The sequence below is a fragment of the Uloborus diversus genome, chromosome 1 (assembly GCF_026930045.1).
Source record: "Uloborus diversus isolate 005 chromosome 1, Udiv.v.3.1, whole genome shotgun sequence".
NCBI lineage: Eukaryota > Metazoa > Arthropoda > Arachnida > Araneae > Uloboridae > Uloborus > Uloborus diversus.
In genome coordinates, this window is record NC_072731.1 from 254,294,074 (window position 1) to 254,320,286 (window position 26,213).

General features: G+C 34.1%; 1 protein-coding gene across 1 annotated transcript in view; it reads right to left on the bottom strand.

Moving 5' to 3' along the window:
* LOC129226936 (genetic suppressor element 1-like) overlaps nt 1–26,213 on the bottom strand; it is a 124,878-nt gene that overhangs the window by 19,600 nt on the left and 79,065 nt on the right. Inside the window, exons 2-10 of the mRNA XM_054861568.1 lie at nt 17,486–17,704; nt 14,087–14,274; nt 12,456–12,631; nt 11,319–11,519; nt 9,877–10,059; nt 7,376–7,623; nt 4,118–4,344; nt 2,280–3,206; nt 706–757 (exon numbers count right to left, since the gene is read on the bottom strand). Of these exons, the coding sequence (XP_054717543.1) occupies nt 706–757; nt 2,280–3,206; nt 4,118–4,344; nt 7,376–7,623; nt 9,877–10,059; nt 11,319–11,519; nt 12,456–12,631; nt 14,087–14,274; nt 17,486–17,704 (2,421 nt within the window). The remainder of the gene's footprint in view (nt 1–705; nt 758–2,279; nt 3,207–4,117; nt 4,345–7,375; nt 7,624–9,876; nt 10,060–11,318; nt 11,520–12,455; nt 12,632–14,086; nt 14,275–17,485; nt 17,705–26,213) is intronic.

Consider the following 26,213-nt stretch of genomic DNA (forward strand, 5'->3'; position numbering starts at 1 on the left):
CAATACTTTAGTGATTAACTTAAACAGGCAGCCAACTTATAGAGGTTGATTTATATGATATAGGAGTAATTCTTTACTTGAAAAAGCGGTAACTTAGGCAGGCAACTTACAAGGGTGGTAAACTTTACAGGTTTTACTGTATATTTGCGAAAATTACAATAATTACTAAACGTTTTATTGTTTATAAAAACAAATATTTACTACAGAAGCTTTAATAATTTAAATTAAATAGTTTTCATGAGACTGACATATCTGTACCTCAGGGCAAATGAAAATAGCCAACTGGCAAGAAATTCATCATCCATTATTTGTAAATATACATGAGAACCAAATGGCCTCTTAATTTTCTACTACAGGCAAAGCCGTGCGGGTACCACTAGTACGCTCATAAAACTCGATTAGAAAAAGTAATCGTAAGAATATGTGCAAGTTTTTGGCCTTTAAAAGGGAAAATCTGAGCAGTGAAAGAAAAAAAAAAACAGATTAATAGTAAGAAACATTCAATTGCTTTAAAATCACACAAAAATGTATCTCTTCATCAACATTACATTCAAAGATAATATCAATCCCAAAAATTGCAGGTGCTATAGAGTTTAGAAAATTTATGATCTCTCATTGTTATAATTAAGATGCTTACACTCTAAAATGTTAAAACCTCACATATATGGTTAAAGATCAGAACTAGTTGCAGAAAAAAAATCTTACTTTTCCTTTTGAAATGCGTCGTTAATCCTAGCAACTGCAGAAACTTTAATTTCTGAAAATATTTCAAAAGAAACAATCAACATTATTTTACAAATCAGGTGTCAAAATTTTACACTATCTACATGCAGGGTTTTTTTTTTTCTCTCGTAAACGTTTATGAATTTTAATTAACATAGCAAGCAGATAGAAGTATTATTTACAAGCTGATAGAATTATTATTTACTAAAATTCCGCTCAAGTATTATAATGACTGCTGTGGTATAGAGATGAAAATCAGATTTTTAATAGTTAAAATTCCTTACTGACATTGTGATTTGCTATAGTTAGTAAAAATATTTTATGCCAATATAAATTCCTCCTAACTTTTAAAGGATAGTTTTCTAAATATTGTTGCATAAAATGCCCATATTTCAGACAACATAATAGTAACTAAACATATTTACAGTGAGAAATAAAGAAATACTTCAATACAGAAAAGTAAAAGAAAATATTGCAAAGCTAAATCGCCCAAATTTGCAGAGAACTTCATACATCTGTGTCGGGGTTACAAGGAACCCTTTTTTTGAATGCAAAAAAGCTCTTTTGTCGAATGTCTTTTCATTCATAAGCTCGCTTCTTTTGTATTGAAAAGGGGTTCCATGTAACTCTAAAACACGGGTATGCAGTTCTCTGCAAATTCGTGGCGATTTAGAATTGTAATACTTTCTCCTACTATGTCTGCATTACTCTACAACATTTTAAAATGAGGCGATCCAAAACCTATTTAAATAGAAAACATATGTATTTAATTTCGATAGTGAAAGAGCGATTTAGACATGAAATCGTTTTGCAATAAACGAATAACGAATTTCAGGAAAATCAACACAATAATTATAAACAATTTACATAGAATAATAACAATTTATTCTATGTGAGATAATCCATCGTTTACTCATTTTTAGCAATAATTTACGATAGGAAGCTGTGGCTATAAAGCATACTTAAGACTAATGGTAATTGCTTTGAATCAAATAAATTTAAAAGTGAAAATACTGAATATCAATCACAAACAGTTAATCGACATGAGTTCTATAATTAATTGTATGATAGTTACAATTATGCTAAAATTGAGTATTTTTACCCTATTTCAAGGGAACTGATAGTGAATGTTAACAAAGCGACGTGACAGTTGGAGATATTCTTGCCTGCTTGGCACGGAGTAGACTGGAAACGGCGCCATTTTGAATGAAAAATCTTGAAGTTCTTCACTTTTTTTATTTCTTTTTTTGTCATGAATAAGAATGCATTTTTTTTTTTTTTTTTTTTTGTAAACACTCTGAGAGAAGATAGGGCAAGTTATATTTTTTATGCAATTATCATGCCTGTAACAGCTGTATCTGAAGCGGAATCGAATTTTATATAAAAAAAAAAATCCTGCTCATTTAGTAGGAATGAAATGACCGAATCAGTGAGGAAACCGTAAATGTGGTAAATGTTGGCGACAAGACGTCAACCCTTTTTTGTTGATTTCGACTATCAGTTATGGTAAAATATGGTATAGATTATATTAAAAACACATCTAAAAATGTACACACCTGTGGATTAGGATCAAACTTTAGAGGAGGGCCCTTAGTGATTATGAGCAGATTTTTTAGCCTTAGTTCTTCTTTTCCTTCGTCTTCAAAGAATTTAAGATCGTTTTTCTGCAGTCTCTTAGCATCAACATCAAGCTTGCTCACCACAGGTGTCAAATCAACGTTACTTTTCAAAACAGGAGCACTATAATAATCTGTATACATTTTATGAGGTCCCATATCTTTAGATAGAACCGGTGGAAAAGAGGTTTTGTACGTCGGTACAATAAGCCTTTCGTTTATGTTATTGTAAACTTGTGGCTTTTGCTGCGTGTGTCCATTCAACTCCAGTCGACTTTTTTCTGATTCCAACAGACGGGCATGCATTCCTTCATTCTGATAAGGACTGGCTTTCAGGATTGCCCCATTGACAGCCTTTCGTTGATGATTGTGGAAGGCTTCCTTGGACTTTTTCGATTCGTGGCTTTTCCTGTGATTGTTTGTGCAGGCTTTTTGCAACTTCTCGTGTCTCCACTCATGCGCACCGCTGTCCTTGCTCGAAGAGTCTGAATTCTTGTGCTGTTTCTCTGGCCTCCAGTCGTGGATATTGCCTTCCTTGTGGACCACTTCTGAGGACCTCTGGACTTTCTCGTGCCCCCACTCGATGGGGTGGATGTCTTTGCTTTGCATTTCATTGGGGTTGTGAGTCCTCCAGTCGAAGGCATTGCTTTCTTTGTTCGACAGTTCCGTGATGTGGTGGTGGATGCTGTCGTACTTTTTGCCCTCGGAATTGTGTGGTTTCGGCCTGTGATCTCTGTTTTCAGTCTCTGATGAAGTAGCACTGGAGGCATTGGAATGTTTCTTGTCGTTTGGAATTGGCGGGCTGAACCTTAAGCTCACTTTCTCATTCACTTGATGGTCTTTTGTATTAACATGTCGATGATTTTCCTAAAATAAGAAAAAAAATGACAAATATATTGAAAATATAAGAACTGATGGTAGAACTGAAATAGAACTGATTTTAATTCAAAGATCTAAAAGTGAAAATGGAACTTTTTCGAAGCAAAATTATATTTTTTTTAAATTTCTTTTTGTACGAAAGAAAGATTGAAGGTAAAATTTCATAATAAAACGAATGTATTAAAGTGAAATTGATAGACGTACGTAACATCAGAAATTGGTGACTATTTGACGATGTTTCTTTAGTTTGGCACCGAAATTACTTGCCGAATCCAAGTTCATCTTGACGATATTTAATGAGCTTCTCCTAGAATTCCATGTTAAGTAACTGACGAGATTTTTATTGACAATTTCTGTAAAACTGTCTTTCCTGCCTCAGTTGACAACAACCTAATAGGTTTGCAGGTTTTTAAAATTCTTCCCTCTTTAATTCTAAAGCAATTTTGTGTTGTATATTTTTTCTTCTTTTGCTCATTCAATAACTGTTTTTGCAATTTCAGATTTCAAACGCCAACGAAAACATTTTTTTTCTTTTAATTTGTGCCATTCTCTCTATTTCTTTTACTTTATACTTACTTTTCATTTATACCTACTTATTTTAATATATGCTGTCACAAAGATGTGGCTTTGATCATTGCGATATTTGATCATATTTATGCTTATGACTATTTGGGCTGCTTTCAGTTACAAAACTTTTCAAACATAAAAAGTAAAAAAAAAAAAAAACATATAATTAAATTTGAATACTGAAATGTATGCTCTAGAGTTAAAAAATAGTTTACTTGACTCGTTTTGCTTAATGTATTCTATTTTTGCAAGAAATATTTTACCAATAAATCTAGTAAAAAAAGTGTGGTTTTTGAATTATCATAGCTGATGCAATACAAGATGATTCTCACCTGCGTTCGATATGCGGGGTGTTTAGAATTGCTTCCCATTTCTTGACTAGCATTATCTTTGGGATAAGGATTGAGAGGCTGTTGCCATGGTAACCACAGTTCAGTCTCCTTTTTGGGGAGTTCCTGACTCGGGTGCATGACGAGATTGAGTGGAATCGAGCTGCTGACCGGCGTTGACTGACTCGTGAGAGTGGCCGTGGAACTCGTTCCAGATGGGGCTCTGGCGTCTGAAATAAATGCATTTTTTTTTTCAAACTCAAAGTAATTAACTCTTAAGTATGTCCTTTCAAACAAGATGCTAAATCATGTCTTGAAAAATAGACGTGGTACGGTCTCACCAAAATGAACAGTTACATGCAATAGTTTGTTTTAGTTGATACATGTAGTTTTATTTAATTTCATGTATCAGAGTAATTTCTTGCAGCAGAAACACTATGGAATAAAGAGTTTTAAAAGGTGCGAGTTTTTAAAGTCTCACTCGTAGGTAGCACAGTGGCAAGTGTATTAAACAACAACAAGAAACTCAAAAGAACATTAACAATGTAAATTGAAAACTATGTAAATATGAAAACTTGAACAATATGAACATTAAGATAAATAATAGAAGTATAGATAGCGCTGTCTAGAATATTTGTAGAATATTTTACTTGAAGTTTTAATAATTATATATATATATATATATATATATATATATATATATATATATATATATATATATATATATAAAAATCTTCTGTGCGGACGTTTGTCACCATAAGGCTTTTAAACGGCTGGACCGATTTTGATAAAATTTGTAGTGTGTAATTAAGTTGTGGCAAGCATGGTTTCGAAACGCAATGGATCGAATCGGAAACGTTTTTGTTAATTAATTAATTAATTTAAACATTGGATGGTTATATCTCCCACATGATTAATATTTATTTTAACGTATTGTTGAGCGAGAATTGAAATAAATATTTACCTGTTGCAAAAGGACAATAAGAAAGCCAGCTCTGCTTTTTGTAATGAAATTTCGTTCCGTGAATGTCAATTAAGATTAATTAAGATTAGATAAAACGTAGAGAGAGAGAGAGAGAGAGAAGCCTTCATTTCTTGAAAGCAACGATTTTAGGTACAGTGATATATTTTAAAGTAAAGTACTGTAAGAAATCGGATTTCTTTCACTAGGTTCACGCAAAACGCGTATTTTTCGTCGTAGTTAAAACATGTGACCAGGTCGGTGCTTTAGGTTTCCCTAACCAAATGATCGGATAGTACCGTACATAACAACATTTGTTTCTCGGTTCAAATCCATCTGAGTTTTGGCACCAATGCCAACAATACTTTAAGGATTATCAAACTAATCATTACATTAATGAAGGAAAAGATGGTGGAATTTGAAGACGAAACAAATTTTATTTTTGTCCAGATTAATTACAACAGGGTAGTTCTGTACACAAAAAATCAGTAGAGTGGAAGATTTTTTATCTTTGGTGGAAAGAACAAATTAGGCAAATATATGAAGTAAAGATGGGACCGCTAATCGGTCGGAGTTCGCTTCGCTCACTGATCGGCTGTATTACAGGAACGTGGTGGCTTGGCGACCTCGGCCATAACAATTTAGTTGCGTGATTATTTGTTTACTACTATTGATGCAATTTATTGTATTTTTTGTTCATTTGGTGAAAAATTTTAAATTGTCAAGAATTGGTTTTGGTTTTTAAAGAGTGTTTAGTCATTTTAATTGAAGAACGTGTTTATTTTACATCGGGAGGGGAGGGGGAGCGATTTTCGCTCATTCAGAGAACTGTTTTTACCTTTATTATTTTTATAAACCATATCCTTTCGATTGTTTTATTCTTTTTCATATGGAGGATGTTGCAGCGGGATTTCCCATTTTTTCTAGATGGGTAGTTAGTTTTTTATACTTAATATGTGAGGATTATTTTTATCTTTTGAGTATGTCTGAAGGAGCAAACCATACAATCTAAGATGATCTTTCAAGTACGCGAGAAAAAATAGTTGATAAAACAAATGATCAGTGGGCACTAGATAAATCAAGTTGTAATAAATATACGCATTCTGACACCAAGCAGCTTAAAATATTTTCTATTTACTTATTTTTTTCAACGGTTCAAATACTTGATAGTTTATTGAAATTTTTTAAATTTTCAAAGTTTGAACAGAACAACGTCTGTCGGGTTCTCTAGTATATATATATATATATATATATATATATATATATATATATTGCCAATTTTAATAAAAACCACTGATTTAAATTCCAAATATGATAACATTAGATATGGAGTGAAATACTGAATAAAACGAAGTAGATAAAGGATTCATTCCTTCATACATAGCTGCTCAAATTCAATTAGGTTCTAATAGCTGTGCTTGAATTTGGAATATTTCATCTGTATGCATTTTTTATGAAAGTAATTTCGCGTCTGGAAACACCTGTTTCTATGCTCTTTTCTCGTAAAAGTTGTTTTAAAAAAGCATAAAATCAGGCTTCATTAAATAATTTAATAAGCACTGAAAATTTAAAAAAAAATTGAAAGCAAGGTAAGAAAATAGGAAAAATGTGCATTTGTTGGTATGTCTTTCCAACCTCCTTTCCCATAACTTTTGAAGGAATGAAATCTATATAAAATATTTTTTTTTCGCTGAAAATTCTTAGGCATGATGTCTCATTTCCACATTCATTTTTTTTCGATAGAGAATAGTTTAAAACCAATTTTGAACAGAGCAGTGAATAAATCAACAAAATTAAATCCAAAAAATCTTATAACATTTGGCCATACGAGAGATTTTAACCCTATAAATATTTTGAGGTGAACATGTGTTTTACAATAAAACTTGCTACTGACGGATTTACTCTGAACAAATTGAAACAATACAGTGAAACCCCGTTATAAGGAACACTATTACAACAGAACATCCATTACAATGAAATTTTCGTTTCAACGAACAACATTTTCGGTCTCTTAAAGCTCGTTGTGACAGAATCTCACTATATTGATTGAATAGCGTTTTGTCATCTAATGTTTCAAACATAAAATTAACTTCAACCACATGAAAAACCTTATGATAAAAATACTAAATGAAGAACGTAACTGCAAGAGGAGACGCTCGGAATTTCAATCATACCTAAAACAAGTCAGACTACACATGGATGTCTATAAAACGCCACGAAACTCAATTCCAGAAGAAATATCCAGTTAATCCCCTCCACTTGGAAACCAGAACACATCTTTCAGATAGAATTCCACTTACTTAGCGATTCGCTCCTTTTGGGAGTGGAACTATGACTAGAATTGGAGAACGATTTCTTGTGTTCGGTCGCGCTGTCTTCTTTTTCTTTGATGGATTTCTCCCGCTCTCGCTTCTCCTTCTCCCTGTGTTCTCTTTCTCTGGCCTCTTTCTCCTTCTGCTGTTCCCTTTGTCGTTCCTGTTCCTTGTTCCGACTTTGGTCCAGTTCAAGCTCCTTTTCACGCATCCGGCGTTCTTCCTCTTGTTTTATCCTGAAGTGGAGAAAATAATTTGAGGCGCTGGAAAACCACTTTAAAGTCATTTTGCTGCGATGCTTCTTTTTAATGAATCAGCAATGGGATCGCTTCCAAAATTTTAAAAGTATTTTTTTTTTTTTTGAAAGAGCTTACTAAAAACAGGATCTGACCATTTTTTAAATAATTTGCTTTCGTTTAATATTTTTAAAAAATTACTTAAATCGGTGAGCTCTTATTGTTTACGCTTCTGTCTGATGACATCACAAATGATGAAATGCCATTCACAGAGCGAAATATTTAATTCGCATATTTATTCACGTGTATTGGCAACGATATGTTTGATAGCTAGCGTAGAGCGCTATATTTAATTCGCTTGTTGATTATCATAATGTGGAAACACGGTAGAAAGATGCGGCAAAGTCCATCATGTGTGACGTCATCAAGACCACGCCTTGATTGAAAAATCGGTTATTTAAAAAAAAAATAATTAAAAAAATAACTGTTGGGAAAATTAAAGTATTTTCTGGGTCCATGCTTTTTTTTTTTTTTTTTTGCCTATTCTATCAATTTCAGTGACTAAAAATAGTACTTTTGACTGAAGGAAACAACCCCATTAGAGACAGGCTTTAATGTGAATTAGAGAGACTATGTTTAATTTAATGTCGCATGATTTTAAGGGAGGACTCTAGAAGATATTCTAATTGCACGCATGTATTTTTTTAAACGGCTTTTTTTTTTGCATACATTACAATATTACAATCTAACATGAACACGCAAGCACAAAGAGTACAATTCCGACTATACGCGACTCTGTCAACCGCTATTTTTAGTTAACCGTAACCTTATAACTTTGGTTGTATTTTTATACAAGAAGCAAACACTGAAGACGCAAATGTAATGTAACCCCATCAAGTGCTGTTTTCTGTTTTTTTAAAAAAAAAGAAAACGCCCCTCCCCACACGCTAAACAAAATGCAGACAAAAATGTGCAATGGACTACTTTGGGAAAAAGCATACTATACTAACGTACTAGACTAACATATTTACTCAGTAAAATTCTAAGTTTGCCTCATTCACTAATTTTTTTATTATCAGATATGCTTTTTTATTAACAAAAGTACATAGCAGATTTTACACATTTTTAAAGTTATTCTTATTTATAAACTAATTTAGGTAAGAAATTTAATTTTAGTAATATATTTGTAGTCTTTCTGTTAACCGATTATTTCGACTTTTCGCCACGCTGTCGATCCCATGAGTAAAAAGTGAGAGGAAATGTAATTATTGTCTGGATTTAGTTTTCAGCCTTACTTTTATACAGATTTCGTCTGCAAGAGCATGAGTTGAGCATCACCATCATAGAGAATTTTATGTTTTATCAGGAAGTTCAGTGGGTTCGAAACACAGTTCGCTTACAAAGCTAAATTATCTATAGCCGTTAGGCAAACTTCATCAAACTCCATAAACTCAATGGTAAACACTTATTTACATCCAAATACAAAAAAAAAAAAAAAAAAACATTAAGATCAAAATCACAGCTACAGAGCTAAGCGCGCTCACAGCCTAGTTAAAAACTAGACTGATTCCCATTGAAGTCGCTTTCCTTATCTAACGTTGAATGAACATTCTAGCATTTCCTATTTAAGTACATTCTAGTATTTTTTCCATTCAGAAATATTCTATTACTTTCCTGAGGTTATAGGGGTTGTCCAATCATTAATAGCATTGAAATATTATAAACATGTTAGTGTCCGAAATTCGCCAAGCTTGGCGACAATTAACGATTTCATGCCAAATTTGGCACCAAATATAGGTCGGCAGAAATAATGCCAACTTGGCGATAGCTCTTAAATATCTCGCCAATCCCATAAACGCAAAATTAAATGGTGCATAGCAGGCAAACTCAAAATACGAGTTCCAGTAAATTTTCAAGAGCTATGGTAATTTTTAACGAAAATTAAGGAATAAGCACCAAATTTAGCCAGATTACAACAAATTAAGCATATGTAAACCTAAAAAATGACTAGTACAGTAGGCTCTCTGTTTAACGACGCTCTATTTAACGACTTTCTTTATTTAAAGACGGCTTTTCACGGTCCCAGATGGTCCACTATAGTGTTAACAGCATTCCATTTAAGGACGATTTTTTGTGGTCCCTTGAAAGTCGTTAAACAGAGAGCCAACTGTATTTACAAAATTTGTAACAGTATGTGATATTTGACGACTGAAATTCACGGAAAATCTTTTAAAAAATTAACACACAACAGACCTCTCATTGATGATGCTGTTATTGGCTGAGTTGAGAGACATTGACTGTGCAATGAGGTCCGCGGCGTATCGACTGTTGGGGTAGAAGGCAGTGGGTGGTGGCGCCATCATGCCTGCTTGCGGATAAGGCATTACAGGTGGCCTCAGCAAACTATAGCGTTCTAAATATAACGGGTCATCAAACCTGGAAAAAATGTTAATTTAAATTAAAAAGTTAACTTGTTATAATATACCTTTAACATGCTATGTTGGTTACTTATACGGTTACTGCACAGTTTCCAAATTTCGCGCCAAATTTGGCGATAATATTAATTATCTGTAAGTATATCAAATAAAACTTGTAGTGATTTTAATGTTTCACCAGGCAGTTTATTTTTCACATATTTATTCCATTTTATAAATCAAGCTTCGGAATAAATGGACAACTTATAAAACACAAGGCAGAAAAAAAGAACGTTAAAAAATATCTGAAAGCATGTTGGAGAAGAGAAATTGTACTCTTTTTTCGAGACATAATTCTAACCAAGAAATCATACTTTAATGTAATAATGAAAAAAAAAATCATATAAGTAGCAATTGAAAGAGCATAGTACAGTAAGTTTTTTGTTTCGTGATTCAATGTCCCTCGTTTTCCCATTATCGAAACATAAGGTCTCAATTTTGGGCAATATTTTGAAAAGAATGGTCAAATTTAGCTAGAAATGGAAAATAAACAGCTTTGTTAACATTCACAGATGTACACATTCTGATCACAATTTCCAGATCCCCCCATTTCTCACGAAGTTTGGCGACTGTAATTAAAATATCACCCAACTTAAAGATCTCACATTTCGACAACGGGGTGACGAAGTCAAATGATTTATGTATCAAATGCATGTTTCATAACACTATTTTAATTGCTACTCATTCAATTTTTCTATTATCACACTATTATTGTGGTTCCCTGGTTATACCGATTGTATAATGCCATGTACCATTGTAGGAAAGTCTGACCACTGACTGAACATCTAAGCACAATCTCATTTTAAAAATATTATCACTTGTTTAAAAGATGTAGTACTTGGTTCTTGACATTAAAGCATCTTTATTGGTAAGATTTATTTTATGATTCTGCTTCAATTTTTTTTTAAGGAGTAAATAAAATAAACGCGCAACAATTCAATAAATGAATCTCTCAGCACAACGCTTTCTGGTTGTTTCTTTTTTAGAATTGTGTAGAAGAAAGTTACTGTTGCCAATTCATTAAGGAAAAATAATTTGAAACCTAATTTTAAAAAACAAATTAGGAACTATTCACTAAGGGATGTTCGCTCACTGGTGGGCCCAACCTAAACCAGTATAATTTTAATCCTTCTAACAAATAAATCACTTCAGTGTTTAGGGATACAGGAATTTGATGCTCTTAATTATATATTTTAAAACTTTTCTCGAAATAATACTTACCTATAAGCGGGATGTGTAAGATGTGGAGGAGGTAAAAACGTAGGGCCGTATGGATAGGAAGTAGCAGGGTGGTGTTCGAACAATGGGAGGTGGTGGGGAAGTGTATTGCGAGATTCTTCTGAGCCCCGGTAAGGTTGAAAACCTCTGGATGACGTCAAGGAATCGTCTGGTCGAGGAAGGGGAGCAATCGTAGCATGTGGCCTAAGATGAAACATCAAACATAACTCATGATCAAACAAATGAAATCAATTATTGTTTTTCAATTTAAAAAGAAACTGTAATACTGTCTTGCAGTGACCATGCAATCATTTTGAATTGTACCACTACAGAGTACGCAAACATATCTTTAACAACACATCTCACTAAGGTTGTGACACTAATGAAAGATTAAAAATTAAATGATCATTCTTTGAACACAATGTGTGAGGAAACGGTCCTGATGTGTGTAGAGTATCTCAATAAACTGTAATGTATGTATATATTACTGTGAGAGACCAAATTGGAAAATGTCTACATTCACCGATAGTTAACCGGAAATAGTTGGTTTTCCCCCGTAACATATGCACTCTTTGATTGGCTATAACATTAACTATTATTGTGATGCAGAAAAGTTTAAAGAATCAAAATTTTAATGTGAACAAAAATGTAACTAGGCATTTAAAGTGTGCAAATTCTCAGGATTGTGATCCGGGCAGTGAGCCACCATTGTCGGTTCATTTGCATTTCTTTGATTTAAAAAATTGGAATTTGGAGAGTTTTTTTCTATGGCTCTTCTAGATTTGGCAATCTAGTTTCATATCTTATAGGTGTTGCGGATTTCTCCTGAGATTGACTAACAAGGCGGATAAAAGTTAATCAATGATTTTCCTTTATTTAAACTGCTTCTAAAGTAATTAGCGTCAAAATAATGTATTTAATGTTTTTCAGTTACAAATGAGTTACAGTACAGCTGCTGAATATGTTTGTGGTGTATACGACAGTTTCATTTCCAAATTTTGCTAATATTTTTTACAGCTCACATTTGTCAAAATATTATCTCTTCTCTTCAAAATATCAATGCATAAAAAATTCTGCATGTAACATTTCTAACAACGATTATAACGGTATGAAAGCTATATTTTATTTCATGAAATGTACCTGACTTGCGGTTGAGCCGATTGCGCGGAGAGAGGACCTTTCTCCTCCCACTTCTCTTGCGGCCTGCCCGGTGCCTTTCCAGCGTCCATCTTCACTGCAAGGCTTTCTGGCAAATGACCATTCGTCATGCCTCCAGAAGTGTTGTTTGCTGGAGGAACACTGCTGAGGTCCATAACCTGTAAAAGTATTTTAGTATCAATAAAATGCAAGAGTCACAACATGTTCTGTGAAATCTTGAAAGTGGTTTTATTTAATTAATTCCTTTTATACCTTTGAAAACCCAATCAGTATTTGTGACATGTTTTCCAATACATTAATCGTTTACAAAATGAAGATGCATAGATTAACATGTCACAAATACTGATTGGGTTTTCAAGGGTATAAAATGAATGAATCAATTAAATAAAACCATTGTCACAACATTCAATATTTCATAGAACATGTTGTGCCAACAAGCAAACAAATATGGTACCAAATAAATTGCTTGCTAGGAAAAGTAGAATTCCACTAATAACTTTTTATTATTATTATTATTATTATTATTATTATTATTATTATTATTATTATTATTATTATTATTATTATTATTATTATTATTATTATTTAATATCAGTTTTCTTTGCAGCATAATGATTAGGATAAAATTCATGATTGAAAATATAAAGAATCCGCAAACTGATAACTGAAATTATTTGTTTCACTTGTGTATAAGTAATCTTTGCTTAAGAGCGGGCTTAGAAATGAAATGCAATAAACCAGCTTAATGCCGCAAATGGGAGTTAAATGAGTAACAAAGTTAGGTAATATTTGAGCAACACGACTGCTGAAGTATTCCGTTTTCTACCTTCTAATGGTGGTTCAAAAATTCTACCAGCAGCGATCAGGTTTTTCCCATGCACAGAGAGTTTTAACGGTTTGAAAAGACCCGAAATGAGCTGCCTTTTCGTCAATGTAAAGGGGCTTACATGAGAGGCTTAACTACTTTCAGCTTTGCTATAGCTATTTCAGATTAATGCTCCCTAATAATGTCGAAACTGCAGTCTCTGAATGTTGTTACGAACTGCTGGTATTTGCTCGTAATTCTGCAAAAGCCACCAAAATTTTCCCTGATCTCTTTACAATCTTTGTTAGTTGTACTCTTGCTTAACTGGTGTAATTTGTTACGTATACAGCAATCGAGTACAACATCTACATCTCTACTAATAATATAGCTGAAAGTCTCTCTGTCTGGATTTCTGTCCGGATCTCTGTGACGCGCATAGCGCCTAGACCGTTCGGCCGATTTTCATGAAATTTGGTACAAAGTTAGTTTGTAGCATGGGGGTGTGCACCTCGAAGCGATTTTTCGAAAATTCGATTTTGTTCTTTTTTTATTTCAATTTTAAGAACATTTTCCGGAGCAAAATTATCATAAGTAGGCGTGTAAATTACGAAATTATCCTGACGTGGAACCGTAACATGGGAAGAGCGAATGAACATAGCCAATTGGTGAGAAATTCATCATCCATTATTTGTAAATATACAGGCTAATCAAATGAACTTTTAATTTTCTCTTCTGGGCAAAGTCGTGCGGGTACCGCTAGTTAACAATAAAATAAATCGAGGATATCTATCGTTTTTGAAGGACTTACCTTTCGACTCTCTGAGGTGTGCGTAGCCACTGGTCTGCTAGGGGCGATCGTAACCACGGGCGGTGACGAGGAAGGGTACTGGGCCCCCAGGAACCCCATAGGTGCTCCACTTCGTTTGGGGGTTAGGGAACCGCCTTGATTCAAGGCAGGGGACGAAACCGGAGAAATGGGCGCCAGTTCTTTCTCACCTGAAATTGTTCCGAAAAATATGAGATCGAAAAATCGATTTATGTTTATTATGTAATATGAACTGGAGCTAAAAGAGCAAATGAAAATGTGATTCCCGTAATTGTTTGAGGCTGGGGTAAAATGTTGATAATCTCGAGATCAACGCATACAATAAGAAAGAGATGGATTTCGTGTTATGTGATAAAAAGCGAGTTTGGAAAAACTAAGTTTGAATATTTTAACCTGATTTTTTTACAAAAAAAAAAAAAAAAAATTACATTAAAAAATAAACGTTTTTCATGCTCGGTGTTTCAGAGTTCGAGTTTTTCTGTTTCAGCTCTTCAGCTCGCGAGTAATAAATCAAGTTCGAATCCCATTCAACCCCAGGGTTTAGTTTGAGAAAAATGGCATCATTCTAAAAAATACCAAGTTAAAAAAAAGAGGTCGAGGATACATAAATCGAGGGAAAATTAAGATATTTTCTTCAACCTTATTTTGCCATTTGAGTTTGACCGCGTGGAAAAATAGTGAAACGTTTAAACTTCCAGTGTATCAATTTTCCATTCAGCACGGAACTTTATTTGTCAACGGCAAAGAAAAATCACGTATTCATGAACGAAGAATTCAAACTAATTGAGATTTAATTGAAGATCCATAACTGAAGAACAAATAGAGATTTTTTTTTTAACTTGGAAGTAATGATAGTGTTCAACATTTCTTAAATGTTTGAATCAATATATGTTCTTGAATCGTCAAACGGTGAAAATGTGAAATAGCTGAATAGGTGAAGTCTACTTTTCAAAATATTTCAATTTTATGACAGAATTTAAAAATAAATTTATACAAAAAATAAGGGGGATTTTCTGATGAATTCTAACGTATAAAGAAAATGTGTGTGATTATTTTCGTAGAAGTTATTCAATGAAAATAAAGAAGAGCAGAAGGTGTAACTTGTTTATCAAATCGGTCGACACATCCCTCCCCCCTATTTATTTCTTTTAGAGTACAAATAATAGTAATCTACAACCTAAGATATTCGTCAGAAGTTTTCTATCGGGTACGATCTTCAAAATGTATTTGAACTTTAAAATTCTTATCAAAAACTAAGTTACCTAAGTAGTGTGCTAACGTAGAAAACAGAACAATGTGTTGAGCTGTTTTGAATAAAGCCCTCCATCTGTCTCTCCGAGGAATCCGAAGGATCCAGGGCTTTAGTTTTGAGTATATGTTGCGATTGAAACTAACATCTTACTAATATTATATATGCGAAAGTTTGTCTGTATGGATGTATGGATGTATGGATGGATGTTTGTTACTCTTTCACGCAAAAACTACTGAACGGATTTTGATGAAACTTTACAATAATATAGCTTATGCATCAGAATAACACAAAGGGTGGGTTTCGTCCCGTTATGGGGGGCAAAACCCCCTTAGGGGGGCAATAAAACACAATTTTTGTATAAATTCTCTAATATTGGGATGAAAAAATACTTGCACATATTTACATTATATGTCCATCGAAAGCTCTGATTTTTCTGCTGAAGATGGCACCTGTTCGAAATTTCTAAGTAGAATAAAAAACGAGTTATGAGCTTTTTAGATCCATGTTCGAAGGCTTTCCTCAACTCAATACAGTATTTAGTGTATCATCTCAACTCCCTGTCGATAGCGACAATTGTTGTATTGTTGACTTTCTTTGCTTTTCGTGATTGTTCAAGGCTTTTCTCAAGTCAAATCTTGAAGTAAGATTGGCAAATAATACATGATTTGGCTGATGATTTTCCATTTAAACGGAACTTTAATGTAATTAATGGTTTTTATTATTATTTATGCTGATTGAACACTTACTCATTATCCAAACAACCAGCAGATCGCCAAAATTTTTGCAGAAAGATTTCCGTAGCTGATGCATTTGGCAGTTTTTTCAACGTTGCTGTTTTTGAAGCCGAAGACTACGTCATAATGTTTCTCAGCTTTCACCATGTAAACAAAATATCGCCAATCAAAGAATTTTCAAAAGACTTTTTTTACTGTGCTAAATAATCCAGCAACTAAATTAGGCAAATCCATAAACAGCACAAAAACTTCCATTAATTTTCCTTTTTGCACAATTTCAAACTATCACCAAATTTTATTACTTATTTTGGTAACATTTCGGATGAAACTGTTTAGCGCCATTTTATGGTGACCAAAAATATCTCAGCATCTGACGACGATATCTCTGTAACGAAAATTAATATCATATCGTTTTACAAAGTAAGGAAAGAATGGGGGAGCATCATCGAAGGTACCCCGAAACGACTTTCGCAAATTCGGTAAAATCGCACCAAGAGCCACAATGATTAAAATTTCCCGAAATAACTAAAGCAAGTATAAGGGGATTACGAGCGCAGCTACTTTTTTTTAATCACTTCGTACTTCATTAGCCATACAGAGAAGGTTTTAGACTCCATGTTAAAAAAAAAAGTATCAACAGATTAATCTTTTTAAACATGAGAAGATTAATTTCATGTTTTTTTAAATTTGTATATGCTTAAATATAGTGCTTTCGGTTCTAAATCAATACTACTTTGTTCTTTATACTTATTGCTATTTTAGTTTTATGGGTAAGGAAGAAACTCGATTTTTAATCACGTCAAAAAGATGTGTTTTAAATTCTTACACTTAAAACAGAAAACAGAAGCAAGTAACGATTTTTTCTAATAATTATTACTGACCCAGGCAACGCCGGGTATTTTTGCTAGTTATTTATATTTGTGACTTGTCAGTGTACTAACCTACGACAGGATAGCCTGCTATTTACAAACAGTTTCCTATCGAGCATTATCACCAAAATGTGTTAGTAATTAAAAAATCACGACCAAAATTAAGTTAAGATATTATACTGAGTTGAATACAGAACGATGGTTTTACCTCTTTTCAGAATCCTACGTATGAAACTATATAGTGGATATGATAAGTTGAACGACCTTGACAATTTTAGCTTCCTCTTGCACTAATAAGAACACATAATTGGCACTAATTACTCTTCTTTGTGAGAACTCCCTAAGTTGAGTTGGGCGACTTTTGTAGTTAGCTATGCGAAAGTATTCCAAATCAAACCGGCGTCAATAACACGTCACTTTTTCACCGAGCTCCATCAAAAGAGGTATAAACTGTCCAGGACGTGACTCAACTTGTCACAGACACACTATAACGTTATTTGAATACGTCGTTTCCCAATGTACTTACCTACGACGGGATCGCCTGCTTGCTTGGCAAGCTTTCTAAGGGCTGCAGCAAAGCTCGATGTCCTGGAACTTGGGGGACCGAATCCTCCCTCGTAGGGGGCGGGGCCTCCCTGGTGCAGGGGCGACACGGTAGCCATGGTGCGGGGCTTCTGCGGGGCGCAAGGATGCTGCTGCTGCATCGCAAGTGGGGGCGGCGGGGGCTTGCATCCATGGGGTAAACCTAGAAAACAAGAAATACAGATCTGTAAGTAAATGGTTTTGATGCAAATGAATAACAGAAATAGAGTGGTCTGAAGGTAGGCCCACCCTCTTTTATTTTCAACACTATGGGTGAATTTTTGTTATACACAATTACCTTCAAGTCTTAAGAATCATAAACATCGGTAAAACACCACCCACGACGTAACACTGCTGAATCCTGCACTGTGTTATCGCAGATGTTTTGCTGCAAAACATCTTTGAATCCCAGAATCTCCGCGATAAAATGGCACAGAATTCAGTTGTGTTTTGTCACCAACTTGATGATACATCGGATAATTGGTGACAAATTTGGGAAAAGAAATCATTTTTCAACTCTGATTTAAATTTATTAATAATCATTTGCCCCAAAACGAGTAAAAGACCCCTTTTGGGGACAACCAAAAGGGACGGTACACAAGTAGACTCCACTCAGAGTCGAAATACGAAATTTCAACTTTCAACGGTATACCATTTTTGAGTTATGCACTATACATACATAAATACATACGTACATGCAAACATACGCACATACAGACATCAAGAGAAAGCTCAGTGATCATTTACTTGGAGATCGTCAAAATAATCATTTTGATTTTTTATAAGTTTTTAGGTAAAGCTCAGTGGCAGAGCTTCGCCTTTCCACGCCGCAGGCACGGGTTCGATTCCCGGATTGCGCATGGTCAACTCAGCCGTTTTCAACTCAGAGTATTTGCTTGGGAACTAAACCCTGGGGGGTTCGCTTTCTGCTGACCACCGAAACATCTGCCTTGACCGCGGAGCCCTGGGTCAGGAAAACTGTTTTGGTCACAGTAAGCCAATTGCCCTAATAGGGGTCTGTTGCGCCACTGGGTTTGATTTTATAAGTTCTTAGGTACATATACAAGGGCAGATGGGTCGAGAAAAAAAACCCTACTCATCATTCCTTTTTGGGTGAATAAAACGGAAATGTAGAAACGGAAATTTCAGAAAAAAAATCTTTTCGCGTTTACAATACTTCCTTTACTATGTAAAAGGAAATAATTAAAGGGGGGTAGTCCCACTTTCGGACCACTATGTATTTGTTCATTTTTTAAAAATAGATTTTATTATACTTGTTCTGCCATTGGTTGGGGGGCCAAGCTTTTGAATCTTTGTCGAAACCAAAATTGAATAATAGTTTTTATAAAGTTGACTGTGTTAACGAAGTTAACAAATAATTTTCATGACTGAACTTAAGCAAGCATGGGTTAGTGGATTTTCGGCTTTTGAAAATTTTCGAATAATACAGATTTTCAAAGTTTTCTTTGGTTTACAATATTAGTTAAATGGATTTTTAACAGCTTCTTTCATCACTTTTTTTTTAGCGGAAGAGTAAAAAAAAAATCTTTTACACAAAATTTTATAGGCTCCATTTTAAGCTCCTATTTTACTTTAAAAACAAAAAAACAAAGAAATACAAGCCCTACATACATGTTCTAAAAAACTTGGTTACAACGACTTATTGAAAGAAGTAGTGATGGTTTGAAGGAACTGCTGGACAGAGTCACTGATCGTGGAAAAAAATCTTGCATGTTCGCTACTCCTTTCATCACTAAAGTCTTAAAATTCTGTCACTGTTTGCACTCCTTTTGATATTCCGGCCTTTATTTTTTTTAAATTTGAAATTTGATGCTTTTTGACTAAACACTTATAAAGGGACTTACTGTGCTTCTTTAAACTGGTAAAAACATTTCTGTTATTCATTCTTTGAAAATGTAGAACTTAAAATTAAAAATTCACTGTTTGGCACAAATGATTTTTCTAAACTGTTCAGCCATTAAAAAAGAGAACAGCACTGACCTATTTTGATAAGTTATTTAGAAATTTATTCTATATTTAAATTTTTAATTGACTTATTTCACGTCGTCTTGCATTAGAAGACGCATTTACTACTTTTCTTAAGTTCATTAAATGCTTTATTTGTTTACTTAACAAGGCAGTTACAAAATTTTTATTGCGAGCACCACATGTGCTTTATTTTTGCCAGAACAAGGAGATATTCAATAAATAAATAAATAAAATAAATAAATAAAATAAAATAAAACAAAATAAATAAAATAAATAAATAAATAAAATAAAATAAATAAATAAATATATAAATAAAGAGGTGAATATTATATGAGCCAGTGAGAAGCAGAGGGATGCAAGTGGACATTTTCAAGTTTTGATAGAACGCGTTTAAAGTTGCGAGGTTCGGGAGGCTTTCATTTATTTTTTTTTCTATATCATGCTGTATAACAGCACCTACCAGGGCTACTAGTACTATCTCATGACTCAAGACAGAGGAGAGGTTTACCTACCATTTGTAATAGGTATCTAAAGATTTTTACTTTCTTCTATATCTAATATATAGAAGAAAGTATTGGATTCGTGCAAATTTTCGAATTTCGAATTTTGACGGATTCGAACGTTTTAAGGTGTGCTGAGTTCATTTCGACTATTTTTGGAAAATGTCTGTCTGTCTGTGTGTGTGTGTGTGTATGTATGTATGTGTGTGTGTATGTATTTGTGTCACGTCTGTGTGTGACCAGTTTTTTGTGGCCGCTCTACAGCAAAAACTACCGCATGAAATCGAACGAAATTTGGTACACATATGTGCCCGTATGTGAACTTGTGCCCATTGGGTTTTGGCGCGAATTCCTCCACGGGGGGTGGAGCAATGGGACGTTTTTTGAGTTATGCGTGCTTGCTATTCCTCAGGAAGTAACTGGCGGAATCAAACAAAATTTGGTCCATATGTTGCCATTAGCAGGAGCAGGTGCTGATTCAATTTTGGTGTCAATAACTCAAAGGGGGGTTGAGCTATAGAACGTTTTTTGTCGTCAATTGTGACTACTGTATCTCAAGAAATAACGAACGGAATCAAACAAAACTTTTGTCAAGTAACCCTTAGTGGGTATAAGAGCTGATTTTATTTTGGTGTCAACAGCTAAAAAGGGGGTAGCGCAATCGCCCGTTCTTTTTTTCCATTGTGAGTGCCCTATCTCAAGAAGTAATGCTACGTTCTGGTTGAAATTTGGAATACATGTGAATCCATACGTAAACAGGCTTTGGTTCAATTTTGACTCCAATCGCTCCAAGAGGTGTTGATTTTTTTTTTTTTTTTTTGCGAATAAAAATAGTTTTATTAATGCAACAATAAGAAAGATAAATCGTAATAGATTGTCATCTGCGTATTTCTCGTGATTTTAATTGTATGGAAATGATCGGAAATATTATCTCAATGATTTAAAATTTTTAACTGTTGCCATCTTATGTTTGCTAATAAATAAAATATTTAATTAATTCAAGTAAGGCTTTTAAAGTAACTTTCAATTTTCGCTCTTTGTTTTGTTTTTACAATAATTCAGACATTGGGATGGTCGTCAAGTTTTTGCATGTGTAATTTTGTTTCTGTTAGGAATATTGCTTCCTCGTCAAGCATGGGGAGGGATCAGAAAAAGGAAAAATATAGAAGAAAGTTTCGTGATGGCCACAACATACTAGTTAATTCTGTCACTCACTGCCTCACATAACGATTTAACTGAGAAAAACTATCTTTCATGCTTCATTATTTAAAACAAATTATTTTTATATGATCTACAATTTGTTCTGTGAAGGAGAACCAAAATCCAAATTTCCAATAGTGCAGTGTAGTCATCTTAGGCTCTTGCACCAAAAAAATCCCAATCCAAGTAACCAACCAAATTTCCAAAAGGAAAGAAATAACCGTGTCCTCTCCTACTCTCAAAGAGGGTTGATAACAAAAATCAGTGATGTGTTTTCTGTGCACGTGAAGAGAAATTTTGTGTATACAATTATTTCATTTGTCATTTCGAAAGAATGCTGGCAGAGGCTGTGATGAATAACATGGCGGAGCTGAATAGCAGGGAGGTTAATTAGGGGCAAGTATAGAGGGGAGTTCTAACCGTTTCCTGATAATGTCAGCATGTGAGAAGCGATTTATCCCTTAGGGAACTGCATGACTCACAGTGAGGCACGGTGAGACATCGATATTATTGGGGGAGTTGAATATTCTGTGAAAAAGAATCATTACAATGTGAAGAGCGCATGGAAAAATGACGAAATGTCATTTTTTTGAGCAGTCCCGAACTGCTTATTGTCCTCACTTGATCGTAGTTAATGTCCTATAATTTTTATGAGTTTCTTTGTAAATCATTTGCTGAAGAACAGATGGAATTCATTTTCTGTATTGATGATGGAAAGTTTGGATACTTTTGTCACACGTGCGCCTCCCTTCAATTTGGAGAAACGTAATAATCATTATCTGCCAATTACAGATTTTTCTATCTCAAATTACCAGAATATCTCAAATGTCTGAACGATAAACTAACACACTGATTAGAGATACAATTACAAAGCCATAAAAACTTTTTGTTTGGGATTATTTTTTTTATATAATTTTCGTTTGTTCTCTAAGATTCCATGCACAAGATTACAAGTACCTCCTGCCATCCGCCCCCTCAAATTGAAATTCCAAGGAAAATTTTTTGAGCGGGTGTTAAAGTTATTAAACAGAAATCTGTATTCCTATAGTTTCAGCTTTCCAGATATAGCAGTTTCAGCCGTGCGTTCGTATTTTGGAAACGGCTTCATTAAAAAAATATGCTTGAAAATAACTTATAACTTAATTCTAAGATAAATATAAAAGCAATTTTGATTTTGGGGGATCCCACGTTTTACACACATATGACATATTTTTGGATTTGCTTTCATGAAATATGTTTTTAAGTGTTTCTGTTTAACAATTAGTTCAGGTTAAAGATACATTTACTGAAATTCTCTTTCGAATTTGTAACATTTATGCTGCCATGGGAAGGCAAACGGCAGTATTTACAGAAATGAGTTTTCGAGATATTTGAAGAAATGTGTGGTGGATTCAATATTACATTAGGGAAATGTTGGAATTAGACGGTTTTTTTTTTTTTTTTTTTCGCATCTTTTTTCAGCAGAAACCAAATAAGCGAGCTTGTAAAATAAAGCTAACATACTAGAACACATGACAAAAATGAAAAATGAAAAATTTGCAGTTACTGCCCTTTGCATGCCCACGGCAGTATGACTCTAAATATATTTCCAGTTATTGAACCTAATTTGTTTTAATGAAACTAATTAAAATCTGAAATGATTCTAAGCATTAGAATCCATGTAGATTCTAATGATGAAAATTTGATTTTTTAAAAATAATGTCGCAGTAATAAACGCACAACCCTCAAAAATTGAATATATGTTTTTTAATTATATATTTTTTACTATACTTTCTCCGTCGTTACTGAGACAAAAATTTTAGTCGCTGCCAAAAGCAAAAAGGAAATTATAAAGTTACCTCTGTTATTGAAGTCAATGCCTCCGTATTACTAAATGCAAAAATGTATAGTAAAAGCTACCATCTGTCGGAGTTTTTCGAAATTAACAGCAGAGAATTTAGAAGTTAAGCAATTATAACTATTTAATATGAAATATTTTGATCCATCGCCGCAGCAACGCCATCATTGGATGGCCACTGAGTGGCGCTGTTTACCACATTATTAAGATATATAATAAGCAGTTCTCATTTTAAAGAAAATGCGATTGGTATGAAGTATTCCGGAGATGGTGTTAAAGTTAAAAAACTAATTTCAAGATTGCTTTAAAAGGTTTTCCCCCATGCACTTGTAAAGTAATCAATTTAGGATGATGGTTATCGTGAAAAAGAGAATGTTAAACATAATTTGTGAATATAAATCCACCCCATTTAAGAAAGTAATTATCTACATCCTACTGCATTAGGTCATTTTCTCAAAAATAAGACCATTCCTGAAAATTTCCTCTTAAAGCCGAATCATCTTTGATAAAATTTATCAAAAAGCTTTAGAATTTGTGAAGTTTATGCGCCAACAACTACGCAGTCTGCTTTGCCATTTGGACTTGTCCCAACTTAAGGGCCGAACTTCCAGGGGAAAAAAAGGGAAGAAGATCAGGGCCATCTTCATTATCGGCCTCTAAACAAAGCTGCGTTTGCGGAAGGATCGTTTATCTTGAGGGTGGCACCTTGAGAACTAAAACTCCTTTGTCGGCAGGAAAAAAAGATCTCTCAAGGCTGATTTAAATGCAGATCGATACTGGCGAGGAGGGTTCGCTTTTATCTCTGCCGCGTTCCAATTTCCAAAAGAACACTGACGATGTATTTGTATAGGGAAATGAGAGTGAGGAAGGAGTTCCGATCTATAAGTTGAAAATGCACTGCAGTGTCAATGAAGAGATTTTTTCTCAAGATTGAAATTTTTCTGTCAATTTTTAGTAAAAAGTTTAGAGAATTATGAACGGATTTTATGAATTCGTTATATATATATACATATTCATGTACATATGTGGTGCCGACCCTGGTACATCCTGGTACATTTGCTCAGCCATTCTCACATTTTAGCTCATTCTTATATGTAAAACTCGTCAAGAGATGATGACGTACACTGTTAAAACTACAGGTTGCATTTGGCACTTTTCGAGGGTGAAAAGCTTGTTCACCAGCGGCACTCTTTACGGTGCCGAAATTGCACCCTTAACACGGGCGAAAAACCGGCACCCTTCACCCAGTGTGCACCGCGGTGAAAAACGGAACCCTATCGCAGAACATTGGCACCCTCTGTTTTCTGTTGCTGAGCACCCCCCCCCCCCTCGGTTTTGTTTGCATTTCCGTAAACAATTGTATACATTATTATTTATTGTTTTGAGTTATAAAAAGCTAAGTCTTGGTACATTTTCCACATTGAATACTTCTGAAAATGATTAAAACTTGTACTTTAAGGCATTTGATCACATTTCAACTTTCGAACATAGTTTAGAAGTGTTCATGACTTAAATTTGTCTGCCGTGCACTAATTTTCGTACATCCACTTGGATTGCTCAGTAATTTTAATATGTTATTGACATTTACTGCAGCACGATCGTACCGAAAATGAAGAACGTAGGTACTATTTGTAAATCATTTACACGAACAATAAATATTCAATTATGTTGCAATCATGGAAAAATAAAACCTTTCATCACGTTCGAAATTTTAATCAAAGAGCACCATATTAGTACGTACGTATATATGATTCGACATTTGAATATCCGTAAAGAATATAAAAGAACAAAAGTCTTTCGATAAATTAAAAGCCAAAACAAATTCTAACGAGTTATTCATTCTTACTATTACTAGAGTGACGAAAAAAGTTCAGTCATTCGCTTTAAGCAATAACGCCGAGGAAAGCTAGTTAACTTAGACACGAGATAATAAATAAATAATAAAAAAAAAAAAAAAATCGAGACGGAGAAGAAATTTCTTTTTCTCAATCCGCTTTCCTTTTTTTTCGTGCTGTTATGTTTTTGCTATTTGCATCATCGTAATTAGAGTTTCCGTTCACTTGCTGAGTGCATCACATTGCTAACAATGAATCTCTTAGTTAAAAATCCACAAGATTGTTGATAATACAAGCAAGTAAAACCACATAGTCAAAATTAATAGTTGAAATAACTTTTCAAATATCATCTAATTTAAGCGTTTTGATTATTAAATGTTACTTATCCGGTGCTGATAGCTATTTTTAGGTAAAATTTATGCATGATAGGAATAGCAAATGTATATAACGGCTAACTGAAGAATCAACGTACCTTTGAAACAATTTTAAATATGTTCGAAAGCCTTAAAAGCTACACTATGATCAAATGCATGTACTTACGCGAAACTTTGAAGAGTAAATCGCAGAAACTTATAAGTTTTAATCCAATTTCGTACTTCATTCAATGGGAAAGTGCATGTGCGTAGTTATTCTTGCGTCCGCCATTGATTGTGGTTGAATGATGTCAGAGCGGAGAGCGCATGCGCCAGCGTTTCACCCATGCATTTAGGAGGTCCGTTTTCACATTTATTAGCGTCATTCACCTTGATCACACTTCCTAGCCTCTACTGCACCCTGAGGCCCGGTGTTTTCACCCCAGGGAGCCAAATAGTTAGTCAAAGGCACCCGTAGTTTTGACAGTGTAGAGTCCGTCGACTACGGCGGTAAAACTTTTTTGATTAGTTAATCGCTTTGATGAGACGAAAGATGTAAGACGTGATATTATGACGAGCAGCAAGACGGCTGCACTCATATATCGTAATCATTTTTGTAAATATTAGTTATGTGTAGTTTAGTAATTATTAAACGTTTAGTATATATTCATAGAGATTTATCTTATATCTTTAAACGAGCAATTCTTGTGGGTATGTATATATATTTATAATGCTGAGAAGTGTTTACATGTATATCTCTCGTTTCTCGGAAGCATCGAGAACCTTAATATTTCGTTAACGTAATGCTTTTCAAGTATATTTGAAAAAGTATCGAACCTTAGAAAAACACGAGTTGGCAAAAAATAATCCTTTTAAAGCCGAGAAAGGCTCGGTCGTCCAGGTACTGTGAAATGGAATTTCTGCTCTCCAGATTTTTTTCCTTTTCAGTATTAATTTT